Source organism: Diabrotica virgifera, chromosome 2 (genome assembly GCF_917563875.1).
Source record: "Diabrotica virgifera virgifera chromosome 2, PGI_DIABVI_V3a".
Lineage (NCBI taxonomy): Eukaryota > Metazoa > Arthropoda > Insecta > Coleoptera > Chrysomelidae > Diabrotica > Diabrotica virgifera.
Window position 1 is genome coordinate 69,942,057 of NC_065444.1, and position 26,678 is coordinate 69,968,734.

General features: G+C 35.1%; 1 protein-coding gene across 2 annotated transcripts in view; it reads right to left on the reverse strand.

Annotated features, from left to right (window-relative positions):
* Positions 1 to 322: 322 nt before the first annotated feature.
* The window catches only part of LOC114343407 (zinc finger protein 235-like), a 31,000-nt gene continuing 4,644 nt past the window's right edge, over positions 323 to 26,678 (reverse strand). Inside the window, exons 2-3 of one of the 2 annotated variants that reach the window (XM_050643754.1) lie at positions 16,165 to 16,284; positions 323 to 4,794 (exon numbers count right to left, since the gene is read on the reverse strand). In XM_050643754.1, coding sequence (XP_050499711.1) covers positions 3,662 to 4,794; positions 16,165 to 16,284 — 1,253 coding nt within the window. In that variant the 3' untranslated portion in view covers positions 323 to 3,661. The remainder of the gene's footprint in view (positions 4,795 to 16,164; positions 16,285 to 26,678) is intronic. The other variant, XM_050643753.1, reaches the window with a different exon arrangement.

Below are 26,678 nucleotides of genomic sequence, written 5' to 3' on the forward strand. Positions count from 1 at the left end.
AATCAAACTCGAAGGATTATTCGAAAAAAAAAAACGTTCGTTCAAAAAATGAAAAAATCAAACACATTCGTTAAAGAAAAGCGTGGGGCGCGGCTTCATCGAATAAACGGTTTGAGGATAGCGCCCCACGCTTTTCTTTAACGAATGTGTCAGATTTTTTCATTTTTTTGACGAACGTTTTTTTTCGAATAATCCTTCGAGTTTGATTTTTTTATTTTTTGCTTTTTAGTTAATTTTATTATATTTTAAATTTTAGTCGCTCATAACTAAAGAAAAGCGTTTCTTAAAAATTTTTTTTTCATATTTTTTTTATTTTTTACTTTTTAGTCTTATACTTTTCAAACATTAAAATATATCGTCATGTTAAGAAAAGGATGTAAGTATATGACAGATACATTTTTTGCATTTATTTCAACTTTTGATACATATATTGTAAATTTTCTGTAATTTCTTCATACATTTCTTGAATCAAAATCATTATTTACACCTATTACAGTTTTCGCAGTCTTTCCATCTCTTCTAATACTTTACTATTATACGGTGTAGACCCTGTTAATTTCTCGCAATGCAGTTCTTCGTCGCGCAAGCCGTCTAAAGGTACGTATCCATACAAAAGTAAACCTCGCTCGGTGTAGTAGCTCCACATAGTGGATTCCCTCCACCGGTTTGCGGTTTATATGTAAGGGAGCGCATGCCGTATCCATTTGAGCAGCGGGGTTCACCCTTATATGGATACGTACCTTAATGATCGCACTCGGCTCAATGCAACGTAAGCTTTGCAGGCACAATGCAGGCTTTTAAGCCTGTCTTACGCAAACACTTTCGGGGCCAAGTTCACGACAGCGTAGTCAACAGTCGAACCTTGCGTTTTATGGACAGTCCACGACAGTACTAAGGGCAGCATTCGTCCCTCTGCAGTGCCATAACTTTTTTTCGCTGAAAACTGGATAGAAATCGGACAGAAACTGGATAAATTTTAAACTTTATTGTTTATGTATGAAGCATAACGTAAACAATTAACGTAAAAAGTGAAATTATGTATAGTTCATATAACTAGGTACAATCTGTAAAAGTTTCAAGTCTCTGCATTGTAAAAAACAAGAGAATTTAAGCTTTTTCCATTAAAATCGTTTTTTTTATTTAAACAATTCATAACCACACAAAAATTTTTTTTATCGACTATTCGTTATTGTTCCCGCAAATGCATATGTCTGCAAAATTTGATTCATTTGCATTGAAGAAAAGGCAGTCAATTTAACGTCTAAATATTTGATGCAAAAGATTGAACTAAATAAAAGCGTTTAATTAATAATAAAAAAAAGCCAAAATACAGTGGCGTTTACAGTTTACTAACTGTAAAATATCTAGACAAATTTGCACTAGCAAAAAAATGCGCCAAAAAATGTAATTTAAGGCCCCATTTTTTATTTACATTTCATAATATCATCCTAATTCATAATTTCATGATATCATATCATTTTAAAAATAGTTAGTCTAATTGTAAAAGTTTAATACCAAAGTTTGTGTCGTTTATTTGTTAACAATTCCATCTATTTGTAAATAGATACCTCGCATATCAAAATAAATACAGATTTGAAGTTTTGCAGTCCATACATAACGAAGCTTCAAATTTTTTAAGATACTCAACTGAATTTTTTTAATTCTAAACGCGGCCTACTGCGAATTCAAAAACACCATAAATTACCGATATTTTGCTTTGAGTTAGAGATATCGGAAAAAGTTATTTGAGCAAGTTGTTCCAAATATTATTATAACCCCACATACCAAATTTCATAACAAAATTCGCACTTTTAGATTTTTCATTATTTTTAGTCAGGACCCTAAAATTCGTTGTCCCGAGACGCACGCAACCACGCAACGAAGCCGACAAGCTATTCTGCCTCCCTTGGTATATCTCCGGGCAGCGTGTGATGGCACCGTAGATGCCACTGTTAGGAGACCTGCGCTGCACGGAGCCTTAGCAACGGAGACTGTTGGGCTTCTCGGCTCCGTGCTCCGTTCATGCATCTCGAGATAACCTAGGGTCCTGCCTACAATAATATGTAATAAAACTGAGACGCGATCATGCGTTCTAATGCTAATGCTCCGTACGTATGGATAATTAGTGATAATATGGAATTTACACGTTGTATAATAGTGAGAGTTGTACTTGTTGTTTTCGCGATTCATGATAAACAAAACAGTGTAGAGTGTGTAAAAAATTTATGGGAGGCTGAGCCTCCCTTGCCTCCTCTGACGAGCCGCCACTGCCAAAATAGAGTATTTGTCGACCTTAAACACAACTTTGAGCGCCCAACGTGGGGTATTATTGTAAGATAATATTTTGGTACACAGAAAAACAAAGGAAACATTTTTATTTTGTTTAAACCAAGGTCCAGAACCCTTCTGTGGACTACCAAAAAGCCACATCAGACAGGAACTCCGGACCTGGGAACTCAATCAACTACAACTATACTGGTCCAACACACCAGGACAAAGGCAAGCAAAAAGGCTCATAAAGGTGTCGCCTAGTGCAACGAACCGCCTTCTCTAAATGAGTAAAAAAGATATAAAAATGGCCACTGGCCTTCTCACTGGTCACTGCCCTCGGAGATATCATCTCAAAAAATGGGCAAATCAGATAGTGAGAACTGTCGTTTCTGTGACAACGAAAAATGTGACAAACACATTATATGCAATTGTTCTGTTCTGCAAACGACTAAAATTCCTAGAAGAGGTCACCCTAACGGCCTCTGACATAGGAAACAAGTCACCTAGGATGCTAATCAATTTCATCGGAAGTATTGGCATCCTAGAGTTTAACTAGATTAACGTATGCACAAAAGATCTTTATAGGTCGAAGTGCTGAGAGGCTCCATAGCCTTAACGACCTCACATAATCTAATCTAAATCTAATGATATATATGCCAAAAAGTCGTAATTTAAACATAAAAATTGACTTGTTTCGGGATTTTTTTCCAAAGTCGTCCATTCTCGAGAAAATGAATTTATTTCAACCTTTACGTGCTCACTGTATATGCCATTGAATTTAATAAGCCATATTTTATTATATCTTTATTGAAAAATAACATGATTAGTTAAAATATTGTTTTGTTTGCTTCCAATCCAGATCCTCATCGTCCATATTTTTGATTAGGACAAGACGAACACACACCTTGGGAATCTGAGCTAGGCTAGGGTCAAATCAACTATCATAGTTGATTGAAATATTATTTGTCAATAATACATATTTCAAGTAATATAGTAGTTTATCGCTACATAATTGCTTCAAAAAAATTTCAAACTTGTAAGGTCTCTCACCAGTTTTGTCATATGCGATTTCAAAGTAAATTTTTAGTAAACTGTTTAAAGCAAATATCACACTTATAAGGGTTTTCTCCAGTGTGGGTTTTCAAATGTGTTTTCAAAGTATTTGCATCAGTAAATCGTTTAAAACCAATTTCACATTTCTAAGGCTTTTTTCCAGTATGTGATCTCAAATGTTTTTTCAAACTACTTATTTGACTATCTTTTTTAGAGAAGAAACTATTCAAATGGTATAGATTTTGTTGTAATAAAAATTCTAGTAGTGTTTGTCCACGCTCATTTCTGCCTTTGGATCCCTTTCTTGAGTAAATTGCTTAAAACAAATATCACTCTTTTAAGACTTTTCTCCAGTGTGAATCAATATATGCTTTTTCAAATTACCTGTCTGAGTAAACTGTTTAAAGCAAATATCACACTTATAAGGCTTTTCTCCAGTATGGGTTGTCAAATGTGTTTTCAAATTACTTGAACCAATAAATTGTTTCAAACAAATTCCACATTTGTAAGGCCTTTTTCCAGTATGTGTTCTCAAATGTTTTTTTAAATTACTTGCAACAGTAAACCGTTTAAAGCAAATATCACACTTGTAAGGCTTTTCTCCAGTGTGCACTCTCAAATGTTTTTTCAAATAACTTGCCTCAGTAAACTGTTTAAAGCAAATATCACACTTGTACGGCTTTTCTCCAGTGTGCACTCTCAAATGTCTTTTCAAACGAGTTGCCTCAGTAAACTGTTTACAGCAAATATCACACTTATAAGGCTTTTCTCCAGTATGGGTTCTCAAATGTGTTTTCAAACTACTTGCATCAGTAAATTGTTTCAAACAAATTCCACATTTGTAAGGCCTTTTTCCAGTATGTGTTCTCAAATGTTTTTTCAAATTACTTGCCTCAGTAAACCGTTTAAAGCAAATATCACACTTGTAAGGCTTTTCTCCAGTGTGCACTCTCAAATGTCTTTTCAAACGAGTTGCCTCAGTAAACTGTTTACAGCAAATATCACACTTATAAGGCTTTTCTCCAGTATGGGTTCTCAAATGTGTTTTCAAACTACTTGCATCAGTAAATTGTTTCAAACAAATTCCACATTTGTGAGGCTTTTCTCCAGTGTGCACTCTCAAATGTGTTTTCAAATTACCTTCTTGAGTAAATTGCTTAACACAAATTTCACACTTAAAAGGCTTTTCTCCAGTATGGGTTCTCAAATGTGATTTTAAAGCACTTGCTTGAGTAAATTGCTTAAAACAAATATTACACTTATAAGGTTTTTCTTTAATATGTATTCTTGAATGTATGTTCAGATTATATCGCTGAGAAAATTGTTTTAAACAAATTGTACACGTGTAAGGTACTTTTCCAGTTTGAACTTTGATATTTAGTTTTTTCTTCGGCGTATCGACCCAAATCTTCGGAGATGAATTTTCAGGTGTTTTCATAATTTTCATTTTGTTCTTATTTTGTAAACAACCTAAAAGATAAACCAACTGTACATATTGTACTACAGTGCCGGCAAAAAAAATCTTTACAAAGTGAATAAAACGCACAAATCAGGATAATTATACTTTATAAGGATATTTAATTTTGGATTCTGTGGCGATTGTGTAAGGGTTCAACATTGTGTTCAACAACATGGTGTTTTTTAAGAGCTCCAGAACCAGCTCAAGTAACGTTGAAGTACGAACTTTCTGTTCAGTTGTGAGTTTCTTTCGCCCCATAGATTTTACTTCAGTTTTTCAAGAGGTTTCACATTGACTACTTGTATAAAACCAACTGTATCTACAGCACAAACGCACAAACGTTGACTTTATACAATTAGTTAATGTGAAACTTCTTGAAAAACTGAAACGGTGTAAAAACTCTGGGGCGAAAGAAACCCACATATGAACGGAACGTCCTTGCTTCAATGCAAAAATAATAAAATACACAGATACAAGACAAACAGTTGACAACATAAGCATACTACGAAATATAATAGAAAAAAATAATGATCGGGGAACAAACATATATATAACCTTCATAGACCTTAAAGCAGCGTTCGACTCAGTAGACCGGAAAGTATTGTGGAATACTATGGAGGAGCTGGGAATACCGAGGAAACTATTAGAGATAATTAAAAGTACGTACAGTAGAGTGGTGGGAAAAGTACAAATGGGAGGTAGCAGATCACTAGAATTTAGGATGAACAAGGGAATAAAACAGGGAGATAGCCTAAGCCCACTCCTATTCGTCATAATTATGGATCAATTATTTAAAAATGTGAAAATAAGGACTAATCAATTAAAAACAATAATAGGCTACACACACCTAACACCAGTTATGATAGAAGGATTACTGTATGCGGACGACGTCGTTCTCATAGCAGACAACCCGAGAAAGATGCAACGACTAATTGATGTATGGACTGAGGAAATAGAGAAAATGAAATTAGAAATAAACATCAGCAAATGCAAGACGATGAAAATAGGTCAGCAGGAGCACGAGATTGGAGGTGAAACACGAGTGTTCTGTAGAGGACAAGAATTGGAGAGGGTGACGGCCTACGAGTACCTGGGAACGATAATATCAAATGACGGAAAGCTAGACCTAGAAATTGCAAATAGGACAAAGAAAGCTACGAAAATATACTATGCGATTAATAATACGATACTGGGAAAACGGGAAATTAGCCAGGAAACAAAAATACATGTATATAATAAAATCACAGCACCAACTCTTCTATATGCAAGCGAGACATGGGTCACAAATAAGAGACATGAAAGTGCCATAAATGCAGCAGAAATGAAGCATCTGAGAAAAATAGCTGGAAAGACGAAGATGGACAGGGAAAGGAACGAAAACATCAGAAACGTGCTAAGCCAGGAACCAATAGAAAAAAAAATTGAAAAAAGAAAACTGAATTGGTTTGGACATATAACTAGGATGAACGAGAACAGACTAGTAAAGAAGGTGACAGATGCCAAAAGACAGGGGAAAAGAAGAAGGGGCAGACCTAGAAAGGGGTGGATGGAGCAAATCGAGGAAATCGGGACAAAGAGAGGGAAAACAGTGCAACAGATGAAGGAAATGGCAGGAGACCGGAAGGCGTGGAAGAAATGGGTAAAAGATGGATAGGTGATACCAAAGTCCGACGCTCTTATAGGGCATAAGGACAACGAGAAGAAGAAGAAGAAGAAGAAGGATATTTAATTTTGGATTCTGTGGCGATTGTGGAAGGGTTCAACATTGTGTTCAACAACATGGTGTTTTTTAAGAGCTCCAGAATCAGCTTAAGTAACGTTGAAGTACGAACTTTCTGTTCATTTGTGAGTTTCTTTCGCCCCATAGATTTTACTTCAGTTTTTCAAGAGGTTTCACATTGACTACTTCTATAAAGCCAACTGTATCTACAGCACAAACGCACAGACGTTGACTTTATACAATTAGTTAATGTGAAACTTCTTGAAAAACTGAAACTGTGTAAAAACTCTGGAGCGAAAGAAACCCACATATGAACGGAACGTCCTTGCTTCAATGTTACTTAAGAAAGGGAACTCTGCAATTACCATAGCACGTGATATTGGTGTTTCAAAAGATTCAATTTATTAATTGAAACGGTCGGATGCAGTGGCGGATCCAGTAGGATCTAGCATCGTCAAGAGAGGGCCGATTTTCTAAATTTCTATGAAAAATAAATGAAGAAATAAACGTTTTTATAATCTTTATATATAACTTGATTTGAGAGGGGGGCCGAATGCCCCCATCGCCCTCTCCTGGATCCGCCAATGGTCGGATGCGTCTTAGCCTCCTAAGACTGTTCCGGAAAGAAAACCTGGTTCTGGAGCTCTTAAAAAACATCATCTAAGTCTGACACCATCATCAGGCATGTAGTAATGTTGAACCCTCCCATAACTGCTACACAACCCAAAATTAAATATCCTTATAAAGTATTAATTTGTAAAATTAAAATAATAATTATCCATATTTATGCGTTTTATTCACTTTGTAAAGATGCCGGCACTGTACAATGAAAAATAAAATGCAAAAACTACAAAACAAGAATCAAAAGTAACAAAAGTTTAGAAAATATAAACGTAATAAAAGAATTAACTCATTGTTTTGTTTTATACTATATAACTATATTATTATACAGTGTATCTGCGTAATTTGGAACCAAATGGGAAACTTTTTTCATACAATCAATTTTAGGAAAAAAAGTTATTCTTGATAAACTGCTCTGCATAGTCTAAAACCTAAGTAGTATGGTATAACTAGACCCAAACCCCAAACCCAGACATCCAAAGTGAAAGTTATCGTTTAACACCAAACTGTTCTATATGGTCACATATTGTTCAGTAAAAAGTTACACCATTTTGAGCGTTGGGTTTGGGGGGGGGGGGGAGAAGTCGTTTTTGACTTCTCAAGAATCAAGAGTTTTTTACGTTTTTCGTCAATATTTCTTGTGGTTTAGCGTGAATAGCGTGATACAAAAATGTTTTGCATTAAATTTTAAACAAAAAAGATCCATAATCCTTATAAAACGAACAGTTCCAAAGTTACGGAGGTAGTATAGTATAATTGGTCCAAATTCTTCGGCTTTGGTTGAGATATGCAAATGAAATTTGGTAGGTTTTAAGAGGTAATTATTACGCATTTTTTGACATACAATTAAAAATTTTATATTCACCATTGGCATGCATACGGGTAATATGACCCGTATGCACGCCAATGGTGAATACAACATTTTTAGTTGTATGTCAAAAAATGCACGATAACCTCTTAAAACCTACCAAATCTTATTTTCATATTTTAACCGATTTTAGAGCAATAAATAAATGGTCAGCTGTAAGAAAAAATCAACATCCTGTATTTCGGAAACGAAGTATTTGCGGACATATGTTTATAAAGCAAACAGTCATTATTTTCTCATGCAGAATTACCACTTAAACTTTATCGCACTTATTTAGAAAGACCCTGTATTGATGAAGAACATGGCTAGTTGTTAAAGTCCCTGACTTTTTTATTATCCATTAATGTAAGCGAATGTATCAAAAAACAGAATGTTAAGAAAACCTGACACTATAGTTTTGTTTTAATTCCAGTATTTTATAAAGGCTAGAATATTCCACAGGGTATTCAATTGGGAACATTGAGAAAAAAAAATCACAGTTTGATTGGTAAACCAGGTATACAAAGACAATTTACCTGACTAGCAACAATATTCTTACAGCGATATTGTTAAAGAGTAAGGCTGTAACATATTAAAAAAATCACTTAAATCGAACAAGAGGTTTAGGAAAATCGAGACATCGGGCCGGATTAAATACTTTTGTGGGCCGGAGGTGGCCTGCTCGATGTACTTTGCCCATCACTGGTATAAAGTCTTTAAATTGTCCAGAGGATAGAACATCACATAACCGACTTTAAATGACAATTATAAGTTGCTCAATTTTTCACAATTGCATGGGATAGTAACTGCACTTCTTAAATCCAAGAGTGGCTTAACAAAATATTAGTATTATAGTAAAATTATGTGGTAATTTCAATTTGTTCAGTATACAAAAAGGTTAATGCTATCATTTATGTAATTTTCTTGTATACCAGGTGGTAAAGCGTCAAACGGACTATAGGAAAATCAATGGGAAATTCTAAATTGTTGAATTCTTGGCTGCTTCCCTAATTATTTTCCATCAAAAGTCATGAGAAACTATTTGTAGAGAACTGAAATCTCTATTAAAAACAAATGTCACATTTGTTCTAAGAACTATACACATTCCAAAATTTTGTTAAAATATAATACATTTGCTAGAGTATTGTTAGTCCAATCGTGAGAGATTTGACCTTGAAAAATCATATGAACAATCTGAATGAGAATATTAATTTCTTCTTCTTCTTTTGGCATCATAACCCTGGATGGGTCTTTGCCTGTCTGGCTATGTCCTTCCATTCAGATCTCTCTTGGGCCCTTCTCCTCCATGTCTTATATTCATGGTTTTCAGGTTGTCTTCCACGTCATCCAACCATCTCGTCCTGGGCCTTCCCTTTTTCCGCCTTCCTACCGGCTTCCACTGTAACATCTTCTTTGTCGTCTTCGTGTCTTCTTGTCGCTGAACATGTCCCAGCCATGACAGTCTTTGACTTTTCACAAATCTTACAATGTCATACCCTTCATTCAGATCATTAACCTCGTCATTTCTCCTGATTCTCCATGTGCCGTTTTCCTCTTGCACCGGGCCATATACTTTTCTCAGTATCTTTCTCTCGAATATCCTGAGTTGGGCTTCATCTTTTTTAGTCATTACCCAGGTTTCACAACCATATGTTACTATGGGTCTAATCAAGGTTCTGTAGATAGTCATTTTGGTTCTTTTGTCTAATAATTTCGACGTCATCAATCTTTTATTAGCATAGTATGTACGATTTCCACTGGAAATACGTGCATTAATTTCGCTATTTACGGAATTCTTTTGATTGATTTCTGTGCCCAGATATGTGAAGGCATCCACACGTTCAATACTATAGTTGTCTATTGTTATATTATTTTCATTCTCAGGAGTTCTTTTGATGGTCATGTATTTAGTTTTTGTTTCGTTTATTTTAAGCCGTCTTTTTTGTGCTTCAGGATCAATTTCCTTAAACGTTTCCCTTAATCGTGTCTTGCTTCTACTAATAATGGCGACATCGTCTGCATATGCAGTAATTTGTACTAATTTGGTGTTTATATGGCCGGTTACATTGGTTTTTCTTATGACTGCTTCAAGAACTAGGTTGAACAGCATGGTTGAAAGTGCGACATTCGAGAATACATACTAAAGAAAAACCTCACAAATGTGAAATTTGTTTGAAACAATTTACTGATTCAAGTACTTTGAAAACACATTTGAGAATCCATACTGTTGAATAGCCTTATAAGTGTGATATTTGCTTTAAACAGTTTACTGTGGCACAGAATTTGAAAACACATTTAAGAACACATACCGGACAAAAGCCTTGTGTGAAGACAAGTGTGATCTTTGTTTGAAACAGTTTACTTCTGCATCTGCAGAGAATATTAATTTAGGGACTCCAAAAATATGCAAAAAAGTTTGTCACTCTTACCCCCGTAATTATGTGGTAATTTTAATTGGTTCAATATACAAAAAGGTTAATTTATGTAATTTTCTTGTATACCAGGTGGTGAAGCGTCAAACGGGCCATAGAAAAATCAATGAGAAATTCTAAATTGTTGAATTCTTGCTTCCCTAATTATTTTACATCAAAAGTCATGAGAAACTATTAATTTATAGAGAACTGAAATCTCTATTAAAAACAAATGTTACATTTATTCTACGAATTATACACATTCCAAAATTTTGTTAAAATATAATACATTTGCCAGAGTATTGTTAGGCCAATCGTGAGAGATTTGACCTCTAAAAATCATAGGAACAAGCTGAATTTCACTGAGTATAGTAATTTTGGGACTCCAAAAAGATGCAAAAAAGTTTGTCACTCTTACTCCCGGGCTTCTCCCTAAAACTCCCCATAAGAATTGTAAAAAATGGCAAAAATCAGGCAATTTTTATTTATTTAACAGCTGTATAGAAACTGACTTCATTTGCGACAAAATGCAAAAATTGGATACGAAAGCTGCACTTTGCCCCTTTAAAACACATTTTGATTTTTGTTAATACGACACCCCAATTAAAAGATATCGAATTTTTAACGTCGAGTTGATACACATTTACTCACTCGAAATCAATTTTTTAAATAAAATGTGTCTCAACTTGATGGTAAAAATTCGATATCTTTTGATCAGAGTGTCCCATCGACAAAAATCAAAATGCGTTTTAAAGGTGAAAAGAGCAACAACTTTCGTATTTTGTCGCAAATGAAGTCAGTTTCTTTATAGCTGTTAAATAATTGTGTGATTTTTGCCATTTTTTATGATTTATATAGGGGTTTTAGGAGGAAGCCCGGGGGTAGGAGTGGCAAACTTTTTTTGTGTCTTTTTGGGGTCCCAAAATTGATATTCTCAGGCCATATCTCTTACGATTGGACTAATAATAGATACTCTGGCAAATGTATTATATTTTTCTAAAATTGTCGCATGTGTTTAATTTACAGAACAAATCTAACATTCATTTTTAATAGAGATTTCAATTCACTACAAATAGTTTCTTATGACTTTTGATGTAAAATAATTAGGGAAGCAGGAATTCAGTAATTTAGAATTTTCCATTGAGTTTCCTATATAGATACTTATAGGTAATTATAATAATTGATTATGCAACAAATAAAACCAGAATTTGCTGAGTAATAATATTAGGATGGACTTTGGAACCCTAGGGAAGAATGGATTAACCCTCTAGCAGGCCAATTTTATTTTCAATGGAAAAATTCAAAGCTTGATATCTTTTGACTTAAAAGAGCCAATCAATTAGCATTAACCAAAATATGTACAAGTACACTCAGTAGTATACGACCTGCTGCATGCCTAAAAATAGCTAGAAATTAGACTGCCTTTAGGCGGTCCTGCCTGCTAGAAGGTTAAAAATATGAATTGTAATCCTTACCAAAAATATATGAAAAACCTAGTAGTCCGTTCTTTAACGGTAAGATATTGAAAAACCTCTAAATTGTAAAGAACCGCTTGGATTGACATGAAATTTGGCATACACATAGAGAACAAGTCAAAGAAAAAAAGTGATATTGTGCCGATATGTGCTTTTGCCCTGGGGGTGGTTTTCACCCCCTCTTGGGGGTGAAAAAACTTTCGTCCAAAGAAAGTCAGGAAATGGATAAACTGGTTAATTTTAAGTAACTTTTGTTCTATAGAGTTTTTTCACTAATTCAATACTTTTCGAGTTATTTGGCAGTAAATATGTTAATTTTTTCAACAAAATAACCACGCTTTTAGACGGTTTTTCGCAAATAACTCAAATAGTAAGTATTTTGTCGAAAACACATTCTTAGCAAAAATATAGCCTGTAAAAAATTTAAAAAAATGGTGTATACATCCCGCCTCTACACCTAGTAGAAGCAGAGTTATAGCTAATAAAAAATAGGTTCATATTCGTCAAATTCCAAATGAAATACTTTAACGTGAAATAACCAAAAATGAAGCACATTTCGGGGAAAACTCATTACAACTTATTTAAAGTGTTTAAAAAAAAGCTTCATTTTTGTTATTATTATTATTATTATTATTATACATAAGCAAGGGCAGAGGGACAAGTCCCTATTATGCCCAAAAACAAAGAAATTACATAACTAACCTACTAGTAGATACAATATAAAACAAAAGAAAAAAGATATAATTTTTGTTTACATAAAAAAAAATAAAATAGTTCAGCTATAATAAGAAACGGTCAAGTCTGTTTTTAAACGTGTTAGTAGAGGGGGCCGTGACAATGTTATCACTAAGGTTATTCCAACTCTCGAACACTCTATTTGGTAGGAAGTTCTGCCTTGATCTCGTAGAAAAGTTCTCTTTTTTAAGTTTGAACTGGTGACCTCTGAGGCGTTCATCTTGGTTTATAGTAAACATTTCGTCGAGATTTCCGAAACTGAATTTTAATATTTTAAAAGTGGTTATTAAGTCTCCACGTTGTCGACGAAGTTCGAAGGAAGTTAGATTGGCCATACTAAGTCTCTCTGCATAGGAGGGTCTTCTCAGTCCCAATGGAATTCGAGTTGCTTTTCTTTGGACGTTTTCCAACAATGTTTTGTCTCGAACCAAATCAGGATGCCACGTTGGACCAGCGTATTCAAGAATCGGTCTTACGTAAATAGTGTAAAGTTTACAGAATGACTGCATTGAAACTCTCGAAAAACACCTCCGAATAAGATATAGTCTGGAGTTCGCACGTTTACAAATAGAAGTAATGTGGTCGGACCACGTTAGACTGCTGTTTACGATAACACCAAGGTCGTTATACGAGAACACTGAATCTAATGGTCGCCCGTTAACAAAATACGGCACAAGTGGGTTATTTTTACCAATTCTAAGCACTACACATTTTTCCGCGTTTAAGGGTAGTAACCATTGGGAACACCAAGTAAAGATAGAGTCCAAGTCCCTTTGGAGGGTTAACTGGTTTGTCATAGGATTGGCATATATTTTTGTGTCATCAGCATAGAACGATATTTTACTGGAAACATAATAAGGAACATCGCTGGTATAAACCGTAAAAAGCAGAGGTCCGAGGACAGAACCCTGAGGCACTCCACTTTCCACTAACCTGTCCTGTGAGAAAGATTCGCCAACTCTAACTTTGTAATGTCGATCTGTCAGGAAATCATCTATCCAACGAAGTAAAGTACCGCGAACTCCGAAATGTTCTAGCTTATGTAGAAGTCTGCGCTTAGGGACACGGTCAAAGGCTTTAGAGAAGTCTAGATAAACAACGTCGACCGGCTGCGAACTGTTAAGGGATAGCGTCCAGTCGTTAACACAATGTAGGAGATTGGTTAGAGTAGAGCGGCCAGACACAAATCCATGTTGTTGTGTTGGAATGACATGTTCCTGGAGAAGGAATTTAGTCATCTCCTCGGAAATAATGGCTTCCATGACCTTACCAACTACTGACAGCAAGCTAATCGGGCGATAATTGTTGGGATCGAGTTTGTTGCCTTTTTTAAAAATAGGGGTGACGGATGCTAATTTCCAACTAGGGGGTAAGGAATTCTGGATAAAAGAAGTCTGCATAATTAACGTTAAAGGTATTGCAAGCGTGTCTGCGCATCTTTTTAACATTTTTGGTGTTAAACCATCTAAACCAGGTGAAGCGACTGTGCGAAGTTTCATTAAATGTTGTTTGACATGATCCACTGTAAATTCGACTTGCTCTAAGGATGCGCCGACACGGTTACACCTAATAGGAGGTAGATTGCCATCATTCGATTCTTTAGTAAAAACCTGTGAAAATGCTAAGGAGAGAGTTTCGGAAGAATCTGTGTCAGAAGAGCATAAAGTCTGATTAGGTTTTTGTAGTAAAGGTATGGACACTTTAGATGTCAATGAGGATCTTATGTATTTGTAAACTTTTTTAATGTTACCGCTTTCAATAACACTTGTTTCAAAATTACGTCTTAAAGTTTTTAGAAATGTTTGTAAATTATTTGAAAATCTGCGGTGGTTTTGAAAATCGCTGTAAAGCCCGGTCTGTTTAAATTTCCGCCAGAGATGTCGTTTGTGATTAATTTTTTCTGTTGCCGTTTGATTAATCCACGGTTTAAAATTGTTTTTATAAGTCTTACGGATGGTAGTATTTTTAGAAATTATATTGTGGACGGTATCGAGAAATGCAGTCCACATTGATGAAGGGTCGTTTAAGTCAGCAAAAAACAAATTCCAGTTGATTTGAGAGAATTCAGCGTCGACTTCAGAAAAATCTGTTGTGGTGTATGTTACAATATTATTTTTGCGGGGTAGAATTTGATTGAATTGGATGTGAGCCGTTATAACTGCATGATCTGACTTTCCTATAGGAGAGCTGATTTCGAGAGATGAAATCAGCTGTTCGTCGTTAATAAGCACCAGATCTAAAGTAGATGTTTATATAAAAAATATATATGTTCTATAAAAAAAATTTCTAGCATCAAAATTAAACAAGCTACGCTCAAAATAAAGTTAGTCCCTTTTGGTTTTGGTAAAAAAATCGAGAAAATCACCCCCTAATTAGTATCTTAAATGAACTTAATCGTTAGGACTTCATAAGTTTCTTGACTCCTGTATATATTGTTTATATGATCTGTAAGTTTCATCGGTTCAAAGTCCTTATTATTGAAAGGGCTGTAGTTAAAAGGGGTTAAACGAGTCACTGATCACGAATGTATGCAAATTTAGAAACACCAAATCTTAATCCATTTTTGTCCAACAGAAAAACAAAAAAATACATGATATTCAGAAAAGCTAATCTAACTTTTTTGTTTTTCGAGATTTTTTGGTATATCTAACAATTTTTAAGTTATTTTGAAAAAAAGCATATTTTTCAAAATGTAAATTTTTAAAAATTTTACTTTGAAACCAAATTTTTTCAAAAGTAAGCACTTTGAATCGATGAAACTTACAGATCATATAAACACAACATAAGAAAAATAATTTGTGGAGCGGTAACGATTAATTTAATTTAAGTTGCTAATTAGGGAGTGGTCTCCCAGATTTTTTTTTGCAAAAGCAAAAGGGACCAACTTTGTTTTGAGCGTAACTTGCTTAAATTTAATGCTAGAAACTTTTTGTAAAAACAGAAATAAAGTTTTTTTTTAAACACTTTAAAAAAGTTATTATAGGTTTTCCCCAAAAAGTGCTTAATTTTTTGGATATTTCACATCGAAATATTCTATTTGAAATTTGGTGAATATGAATCTATTTTTCATTGGCTATAACTCTGGTCCTGCGAGATCCAGAGACCTAACGCGTACACCATTTTTTTTTACTTTTTTATAGGCTATATTTTTGCTAAGAACCTTTTTTTCGACAAAATACTTAATTTTTGAGTTATTTGCGAAAAACCGTCTAAAAATGTGGTTATTTTGTTGAAAAATGAACATATCCACTTACAAATAACTCGAAAAGTGTTGACTTGGCGAAAACGATCTATAGAACAAAAGTTACTTAAAATTAGTCCGTTTACCCATTTCCGGACTTATTTTGGACATATTTTTTCACCCTCAAGAAGGGGTGAAAGTCACCCCCAGGACAAAAGCACACATCGGCACAATATTACTTTTTTTCTTTGACATGTAAGCTATATGTATGCCAAATTTCATGTCAATCCAAGCGGTTCTTTAAAATTTAGAGCAAAAACCGTGAAAGAATGGACTACAGCATTAATAACTTAATTTGAAGAGCTTTTATTTATTTGGCTTCTGGTCTTACCTTGTTGATTTTCCTCAGGTTCATCTTTTAAGTCTTTAAGATCTATTGATGTGGACAGATTATCTATATCTTTTTGGTCAAATTCTGCAACCTCTTCATTTTCAACTTTAACTTCCATAGCTAATAAACAAATTTAATGTTAATACTATTATTTGTTCAGACTATAAGTATATCTTTATATCTTATATGTTCTTATACAATCTTAATTTATTCTTGTACATTATAGCATATAGTACTTTCGGATGACCTCAGCTGTCGGAGAGCTGAGTAAACAGTAGCGTTAATATAACACTGCTGGAAGTTATCTGCTGTGAGATTTACTAAGCATTCCCTATTACTGCTGAATACAATCACTAAACTGCTTTGTGCTTAGATGCAGCCACTGACATCGTCCTAACGCATCCATTGATTGAAATTACCAGAAATAAAAAAAGTATATGTAGTAACACTGTGACTACCAAACATAGTATTCAAATACCAATAAATGAAAGTTAGGTTGAATAATATGAACAGGCAGGTTTTAGAAAAGGCTATTCAACTTCCGATCATCTGTTAACCACAAAAATATTAATAGAAAAATGTAACGAATAAAAGTTTCCAGTTATCATAGCATTTGTAGACTAGGAAAAAGCTTTCGACACCATAGAACACACAACTGTAATAAACAAAGTGCAAAATTATAGAATAGACAGAATAATAGAAACTATGAACCAAGCTACAGCTGCATACTACCTAAATGACAATGAATACATGAACCCTGTTCCATTAAACAGGAGAGTCAAACAGGGAGACACTCTATCACCCAAACTGTCCACCTTAGTTTTGGAGGATGTTTTTAGAAACCTATAAATATAAGGGAATAAACATCATTCAGGGCACAAAATATCCATGATATTTATATAAATATCAAAATATCGGATATATATGATATATATCCGATATTTTTTTTTTATTACATATTTTCATTTACAATCTGCTTCATCGAAGCTATAAGCAAATAGTTTGAATGTTAAATACATGAGGGAGAAGCTGCCCTGTGGCAACCCTCCTATTATAATTTTTTACATTTGATCACAATATGTATATATTTAATTTATTAAATCTGTTGGCCATAGTTTCTTCAGTCGTCTTGCGAATTCGGGAGGAGTGTTCAGCAGTCTTGCTTCATCATTTGGATGACTTCTCAGTCCATCAAGGTAGCTCTTTGTGATCCTTGGAATTTCTTCCTCTACCAAGGGTGTAGCTGAGTCCTCGTGTAGGGTTTTATTGCTTACATACCAGGGTGCGTTGAATATCATCCTCAATATTTTTGATTGGACTCTTTGTATTATCTTGATATTTGATGGCTTTGAGCATCCCCAGAGTTGAAGACCATAGGTCCAAATTGGTTTTATCATAGTTTTCAAAACATTTCAATAGAGAATCTAAATTGACCAAAATAAGACTCTAAATGTAGAATTTAACAATATAAAAGATATATTTTTACTTAAATAAAAAATACAACAATATAAACATATAGTCTGTCCGCTATAACTTTTCCCATGCGGTAAGATTCATTTTCAATCAAATTAAGTCAAAACATAAATTGAAACGAATGTCGATGTGTATCAGGGGCGTGCGGTGAAATTTGAAACAGGGGAAGCAATTTATAAAAAAATTGTAAGAACATCTATTTATAATGTAATTCAATTCTCCTACCATTTTTCGAAAACTTGTCTATAACTTCCTTGTACAGACGTGGATATTGTGACATTTCTTTAATCAGATTATATTTAATTGAAAAAGAAAACAAGAAAAATCCTTTATAAAAGGTATACATACTACTAGGTATACTGTATTCTCCCTAGGGAGTAAAAGTACTTTGTCTCCCTAGGGACGAAAAGTAGGTAAGACTTTCCTCCCTACAATCAGTTCAGGAAATGTATACTTTCGGTAGAGGTAGGTGGAAAAAAATATTAGTAACTCACTGGCAATATTTTTTGTGTCAATACTCAATATCCTCAGTCTCATATAAAGCTGTTAGTTCTAAAGGTAATGAAATCAAGTCAAAATATTGTCCATAAAGACGCATCAAAGATTTTGTTTGTTTTTCAGAAAATATGTTTTTCTTAATGTATTAAAATTGCACAGCTAAAGAAAGTCTCGGTCATCAAAATTCTTAAAACCTATTTTCCATTCGTTGGCATATTTGATCTAAAATCTGGTAAATAGTATAGTCGGCGGTAGCACGATTCGACATCTCAAACATTATCAGTGCGTACCTAGTCGTTTCCTTTTAGGCTCAAAACTTCTTGCCATCATATTATTTGAGCATTTTTCAAAGTCATCTCTTTTTGTTAATAATATCTTTAAATACGCTAATTTTTTTACACAGAAACCAATCTCGTTTATCTTGCATTGCAATACATTAAATAAATTATCTGAGAATAGAAATATTTCTGAAAAAAGCTAAGTTATAAAATAAAATTCAAATAATCTAAACTATCCAAAAATCTCTCGAGCTATTTATGGTTTCTGTATCCCACTTTTCACATTTTCACCATTTTCCAAAACACTAATACATATTTTATAATTTATTTATATAAATAATATTTATATTTGGTATTTATAATATAAATAATTCTATGTATTTATTTATATAAATAATTCAATAAAATCCATCTTCATACTTTCAAAAAATCAGTCAACGAAGCCCGTCATTGTCAAATGCTGGTAAATCCCATTTAAATTCACCAAAAACATCTTCGTATGCAACTGACAAAACTGCTTATAAGCTAAAGATATACCCCAAATTTGAACTCACCGCTCACCGTGTAACCCCGATGATTTTTACATAGGCTGGAGTCGCTGGAGCAGAGTTGCCAGATGTGATTTTCTAAATCCCCCACTTTTAAACTGAAATTCCCCCAAATTGAAGCTCAAATACCCCAAATTTAAATTTTTGCCGCCACCACTGGTTTCTGATTGATGCGCATGCGCAGTTCGTAGAATTCAAAATTCAAATGTCAATTGTCAATGTCATTTCAGGCCTCAGGGTCACTCAGGGAAGGGATTGTTTGTTGTTATTGTTTTGATTTTTATAATTTGATTAATAACAATAATATTGTTAACATTATTTGATATCAAACTAGCTGATTACCATAATCAGCTACTGAATAAAGATACCTTCCTACACTGGTTTGAAGAGTAGTTATTAAAGTAGGAATAATTATATTATATGGACAATGCTTCACACCATAGCAGCTTGATACATTACATTATAAAGCTCAAAAACAGGAATTGAATGGTTAATTACAAAAAACATAAATTTTTCAAAAATGAATAACCATTCTCAATTTCAATGCGTATGGCTTGCAAATTGTAGAAGCCTCGGAGGTGTAACCAGAGAAGGTTCCCATTGTTTTCATTCTGGTGGGATATGTAATATGCCATTAGAGTGAAAACTTAGTCTTTTTATAAATTTTTCAGTTAATATATTTAATTATGAACCCTCGGAAATAATTTAAAGTGTTTTACATGCATGGCATGGTTAATAAGTCGGTTCGCTAAACTCAGACACAACTGGCAAAAACAAAAAAAAAATGACCTACTAAAATGACTAGCCAGTTCTGTATGAGTTTAGCGGACAGACTTTAACTGTTCTATGATTTACACATGATGAGCGAGCAGGGTGCTTATTTCTAAAAAAGAAAATTTCTATTTTCATTTATATGTACATTTTACACCATCATTTCATTTTATATCTTATTAGCCATGCCATGCATGTTAAACGTAGAGGTAGACCAATCCATGATTTTTGAATTTTAGTAGTCAAATGTATAGAGAACAGTGAACCAAAATGTATTTATCAACAGAGGGCGCTAAAATAATTCATAGGTTCCATAATCTTCGATTATGAGAGTACAATAATATTATGCAGTTCTATTCTAATGTTCTATGTACATTCACAAATTTAATTGACCATGACCCCCTAAAATCCCCCACAATTTTTTTTACCCCCAAAAAATCCCCCAGCCATTACAGCTTAAAAAAATTCCCCCAGAAACTTTCAAATTACCCCAAAAATGGGGGGAAATACCCCAATCTGGCAACTCTGCGCTGGAGAGAAGCAACTTAAAAATCAGATTATTATGCCGATATAACTCCGAATACCACCGTAGAAATACGATCATGGTCCGAGTACGGAAGGATGCTGCATGCAGCGCTGCTTATACGGTATGAGTACCTATTTCATTGCTTTGTTATTTACTGTATGACAAAAATAGAGTAAAATACGTTTCTTTTCTTATTAGGTAGGTACTTGCTGCTTGTACTACATAATTAAATATTCTCGTATGCAACTTAAAATCCTGCTTATTATGTGTTTGTTCAATTTTTTTTAAATTATCTCAGTTACTCAGTTGGTACGGCATTACTACGGAAACCAAGGGAAGCAATGCTTCCCTTGCTTCCATGGACTGCACGCCCCTGATGTGTATATACATTTTGTATACTATATACTACACACATCGGCGTACGTTTCACCTTCTGTTTTGACTTAATTTGATTGAAAATGAATCGTAACGCATGGGAAAAGTTACAGCGGACGGGCATACGTATGGTAGTATGTTACATAAACAGAAAACAAAATGCTACGAGTATCCAAGTAACAACTAAATTAACTAAAAATATTGAAAACATTAACTTAAACATATAGGTATTTCTATTTTTCCAAAATAACTTAAAATTCTGAACATTTAAAAAACAAAATCAAAATTTAGAAAATTAATTAATATGATGGTTCAACATCGGAAGTGTCTGAATCAAAACCAGTAAAGCACCGAAGACTTAATTCTGCCTCTTCATTTTCTCTTCTTTCAGTTTCTTGTGCACGCCAAATCCATTCCAAATTGTCATGTTTTTGGTATGAAGAACTGTTTAAATATTTAAACATGAATACAAGTTTAGCAGCCTTTTCGGTTCCTAAATTATTTCGTAATTTGGAATGCACAAGTCCAAAGCTTGAAAAGCACCTTTCAATGCTTGCTGTTGAGGCTACTGCTGTAAGTAATTGGTTAATTCGTTCGAGAAATATGTTTTTTTCAGGCCAAGCAGATTTAACGATTGGAACAGACTTCCACCATAATAATGGAGATGTTTTTTTGAAATTTGGATGATACATGAAAGACGGAAAAGGTTTAGACTTCGAAGTTAGGGCCATTACAAACGGAACAAAATCTGTATTGATTGAATTTAAATATTCATTTTTTTAATAATAAGCGTCTTTGTTGATAAATGATTATGACATGTACAGGATGCTCCATAAAGCACCCTGTTTTATAATGTAGCTATTGCTAACTTTGAGGCATTACCTCTAATATTTACAATATGTTATTATTTACAAAGATATGTACATTACTAATTACTTAAACCTATTGTAGCGGAAGAGAAATCTTGGCCGATCCCCGTATAACAGTAAACACCTCGAGAATGACGTAATCGGATGTGCTAGGCCTCGCCGGAGAATTCTGGAAGGTACGTCACGTAGGCGGAACAAGCCGATAGCTCGAGATGGGAGTCGATTGTTCCAGAATAACAACTGGGTATAAATACGGGCATATTTTGTAAATAAGTTTAGTGTATAAGATAAATTCGTCTGTAACTTATATAAATAAAGTCGTATATAAATTACGAACCGCTAGTTTTATTGTAATTAGAAGTAATTACACTAATCACGCTACAGTTGGTGTCGGTGTTCGGTAAACTTAGTGCGATATAAATAAGTGAATTACAGAGAGACTTTAAAAGACTTTTGAACTTTATTCGTCGGGAATAACCGGAGTGCGTTAATTGTTCGGTATTCGGAAAGACTTTAAAAGACTTTTGGACTTTATTCGTCGGGAATAGTTAAAGTGCGTTGATTGTTCGGTATTCGGAAAGACTTTTAAAAGACATTTTGGAAAGTACGTGTGTGCCGACCAAAGATGTTGCTACGAGAACTTACAGTAAAACAGCTCCGTGAACAGCTAGAGGAACGGGATCTGGACAGCAGTGGGCTCAAGATAGTCCTACAAGCACGACTCGAGGAAGTCCTAACGAAGAACGGAGATGATCCAGAGACGTTCCACTTCCAGTCAGCAGAACAAGCAATCTTATCGAAATTAAAAACTGTTTCTGAAACGATTGATGATACTTCTAAGATAAGCAACGAGAAATTTGAAAGTGTTTCTCAAAAGATCGATGAAACTTCTAGACAGAACAACGAGAAATTTGAAAGTGTTTCTCAAAAGATCGATGAAACTTCTAGAAAAAGCGATGAGAAATTTGAAAGTGTTTCTCAAGTAATAAAAGACGTTTGTAGACAGACCGACGAGAAATTTGAAGAAGTTTCCAGAACATTCGATAAGATACAGAAAAGTGTAGACGACAATAAAGAAATGCTAGAAGAGAAGATCAAACAACTAGAGAGCATGATAACCGATACAAAAGTGCAACCGTCAGTTAATGCAGTAGCTTTAGATCATGTAGTGAAAGATGAACTACCGAGAGACGAAATGTCGCATAATATGAGAATCAAATTACCACCATTTGATGGAAAGTCCTCTTGGTCCATATACCTTAGACAATTCGAAGCTATTGCGACCGCCAATCATTGGACCGAACAGGAAAAGGCTGTTTCCTTGACTGCTGCTTTGCGAGGTGATGCTGCAGATATATTAAGATCAATTCCTAAGGGTCAAGAAAATTGTTACCAGACCTTGTTCACTCGTCTAGAAAAACGCTATGGAGATGCCCATCTACAACAAGTATACAAAGCACAACTGCGAAGTAGAAGTCAACGAGCAAGTGAGAATCTGCAAGAATTTGAAGCAGATGTGGCTCGTGTGGTGCGGTTGGCTTATCCAGAGGTGCCAGACAGCGTTTTAGAAGAAATTGCGGTAGACACCTTCGTCAATGGGCTGAAAGATAGTGAAATACAGAAAGCTTTACGACTAGCAAGACCGAAAGTTTTAGATGAAGCACTTGCTATTGCCTTGGAACACGAAGCAGCTAGCCAAGCTTCACGAAACAATGGAGTAATAGCCATGGAAAAAGGCGATAAGAGAAAAGATGAACGTTTGGTGGAAATGGTACGGAGGGTGATTCGTGACACGATGCCGAAGAGACGCGTGAAGAGGGCTGGAAGAGTTCGTTCAAATATAGATGCTTCCTCGATACGGCCATGCGGTGAAAGTTGTAATCACCGGCTTAGAGTAGAGGAACAGCGTTGCCCTGTGAGACGAACTATCGTAGTTAATGAACAATGGCAGCCCCAACAGTTACAACACGCCCAAGAAGATGATCCATGTATAAAAAGAGTATTGGATTGGATGCGTCGAGGTGAGAGACCTAGTTGGCAAAACATTAGTGCATGTAGTCCGGAAGTCAAGGCCTACTGGAGCCAATGGAATTGCCTGATACTAAAAGATGATCTTTTGTACAGAACCTTTGAGAACGATGATGGTACAGAATCTAAGCTTCAGTTGATTGTACCTAAAAGTAAAGTGTCAGAAGTATTGCGTCAGTTGCATGACGGTACATCAGGTGGACACTTTGGTATTACGAAGACTCTGCAAAAGGTTCGAGAACGGTTCTATTGGGTGAACTGTAAAGATGATGTAAGAAGATGGTGCCAGAAATGTGAACTGTGTGCATCCGGTAATGGTCCAGTTGGTAAAAAGAGAGCACCCATGAGACAGTACAATGTTGAAAGTCCTATGGAAAGAGTAGCTATCGACATTGCAGGTCCATTTCCAGAAACCGATGCTGGAAATAAATACATCCTGGTAGCCATGGATTATTTTACAAAATGGACTGAGGCCTATGCATTACCAAATCAAGAAGCTGCTACCGTTGCAGAGGTACTTGTTAAAGAATTCTTTAGCCGATTTGGTGTTCCCTTGGAGATCCACTCCGACCAAGGGCGAAACTTTGAGTCAGCTCTTTTCCAAAACGTTTGTAAATTGATTGGTGCCAATAAGACCAGAACAACACCCCTGCATCCTCAATCAGATGGGATGGTCGAGAGGATGAACCGAACGATGGGTAAACACTTGTCCAAAGTTGTATCTGAACATCAGCGAGATTGGGACCAACACATTCATTTATTCCTGATGGCCTACCGCTCGGCCGTAAATGAAACTACAGGTCAAACACCAACCTGCCTGATGTTGGGTTGTGAAGTTCGGTTGCCCTGCGACCTAGAGTTTGGCTGCGGACCTTCCGAGGAACATGTTGCAGGCGAAGACTACGTTGACCGCCTGAAATTACGAATGAACAACATTCATGAACTTGCCCGACAACACATCCAGATAGCCAGTGACAGAATGAAAGATCAATATGATTCTCGATGCAAGAATGAAAGCTTCGAAGTAGGTGATCTTGTCTGGCTTTATAATCCGTAACGTCGTCGAGGCTTATGTCCTAAACTGCAAAGACAATGGGAAGGTCCATATGAAGTTAAGAAGAAAATAAATGACGTAATATATAGAATTAAGAAGTTGCCAAACGGTAAACCAAAAGTTATTCACATAAATCGTCTTGCACCATATGCTGGCTCAAATGAAACAGAAGAAGCACGAGTCCTCCAACAGGAGATGAAAGATGTCGCACAGCCAAGTTTTAATCAATTTATGTCAAATTACGCAGCGAGAAAGAGTGCTAGATTCGGCGTGACCACAGAAGTTCAGCAAGATCTGTTTGGTGTTCCAGAAAACGTCTCTCTGGCCCACTGTGTTGCCCAAGACCTCGAGATGACTAAAGGAATATCGTCCGTATTCAATAGAAAGTTCGGCCGCCTGGACGAGTTAAGAAATCAGCAGCCTAAAATTGGAAGAGTACTGCGATTGGAAGATGGTCCTCGATCTTTGCTGTATATGGTGACCAGAAAGTCTTATACGGACACGCCAAGCTACGAGAACATATGGCGTGCTCTAACTAATTTGAAGAAAATCGTGTGTAATTATGACATCAAAAATTTGGCTTTACCAAAAATAGGCCATGCAGTAGAAAATCTGGATTGGAAGATTGTGAGAAGCATGCTTGAAGTGGTCTTCAGAGGAACTGGTGTACAAATCACTGTGTGTTGCATGAACCCGAAGATGTCGTACCCTTCAAAGACAGTAGACTGTTATTTCTTCTTGAAGGGTGTATGCAGAGCTGGAGAGTCGTGTAGATTCCGCCATCCTGGGCCTTCATTTAGAGTTGCTGATCGAGACGCTCAGATCTTAAGAGGAGAGCAGTGTAGCGGAAGAGAAATCTTGGCCGATCCCCGTATAACAGTAAACACCTCGAGAATGACGTAATCGGATGTGCTAGGCCTCGCCGGAGAATTCTGGAAGGTACGTCACGTAGGCGGAACAAGCCGATAGCTCGAGATGGGAGTCGATTGTTCCAGAATAACAACTGGGTATAAATACGGGCATATTTTGTAAATAAGTTTAGTGTATAAGATAAATTCGTCTGTAACTTATATAAATATAAAGTCGTATATAAATTACGAACCGCTAGTTTTATTGTAATTAGAAGTAATTACACTAATCACGCTACACTATTAATTAAGTCTCTTGGTTTGAATTTTTTTAATCTTCTTTCTTCATGTTCATGTAAGTCTTCAAACAACCGCTTGGCTAACTCGTTAGGATGTTCAGACAGAAGTACTAATAGGTATTTCTATTTTTCCAAAATAACTTAAAATTCTGAACATTTAAAAAACAAAATCAAAATTTAGAAAATTAATTAATATGATGGTTCAACATCGGAAGTGTCTGAATCAAAACCAGTAAAGCACCGAAGACTTAATTCTGCCTCTTCATTTTCTCTTCTTTCAGTTTCTTGTTCACGCCAAATCCATTCCAAATTGTCATGTTTTTGGTATGAAGAACTGTTTAAATATTTAAACATGAATACAAGTTTAGCAGCCTTTTCGGTTCCTAAATTATTTCGTAATTTGGAATGCACAAGTCCAAAGCTTGAAAAGCACCTTTCAATGCTTGCTGTTGAGGCTACTGCTGTAAGTAATTGGTTAATTCGTTCGAGAAATATGTTTTTTTCAGGCCAAGCAGATTCAGCGATTGGAACAGACTTCCACCATAATAATGGAGATGTTTTTTTGAAATTTGGATGATACATGAAAGACGGAAAAGGTTTAGACTTCGAAGTTAGGGCCATTACAAACGGAACAAAATCTGTATTGATTGAATTTAAATATTCATAAGCCTGTTCTTTTTGTTCAGCAGTAAGTCTTTCTCCCAAAAAGCGATGGTCCAGTAAGTTTGCCAAAAAATGAGGCGAACCTAGAGTCATATTTCTCCTTTTGTAATAAAAGTTCTTAATTTGAATTGGTTGATCTTGATTGATTTGAACTCCTGTTAGAAGGCAACTCAACGCAGTTGCGACGTTGCCACTTTTTAACTTTATTATGTAAAAATTAGTACGAAATAAAATACTGATATACATCACGATATATATAATATAAATATCATGATATATATCAC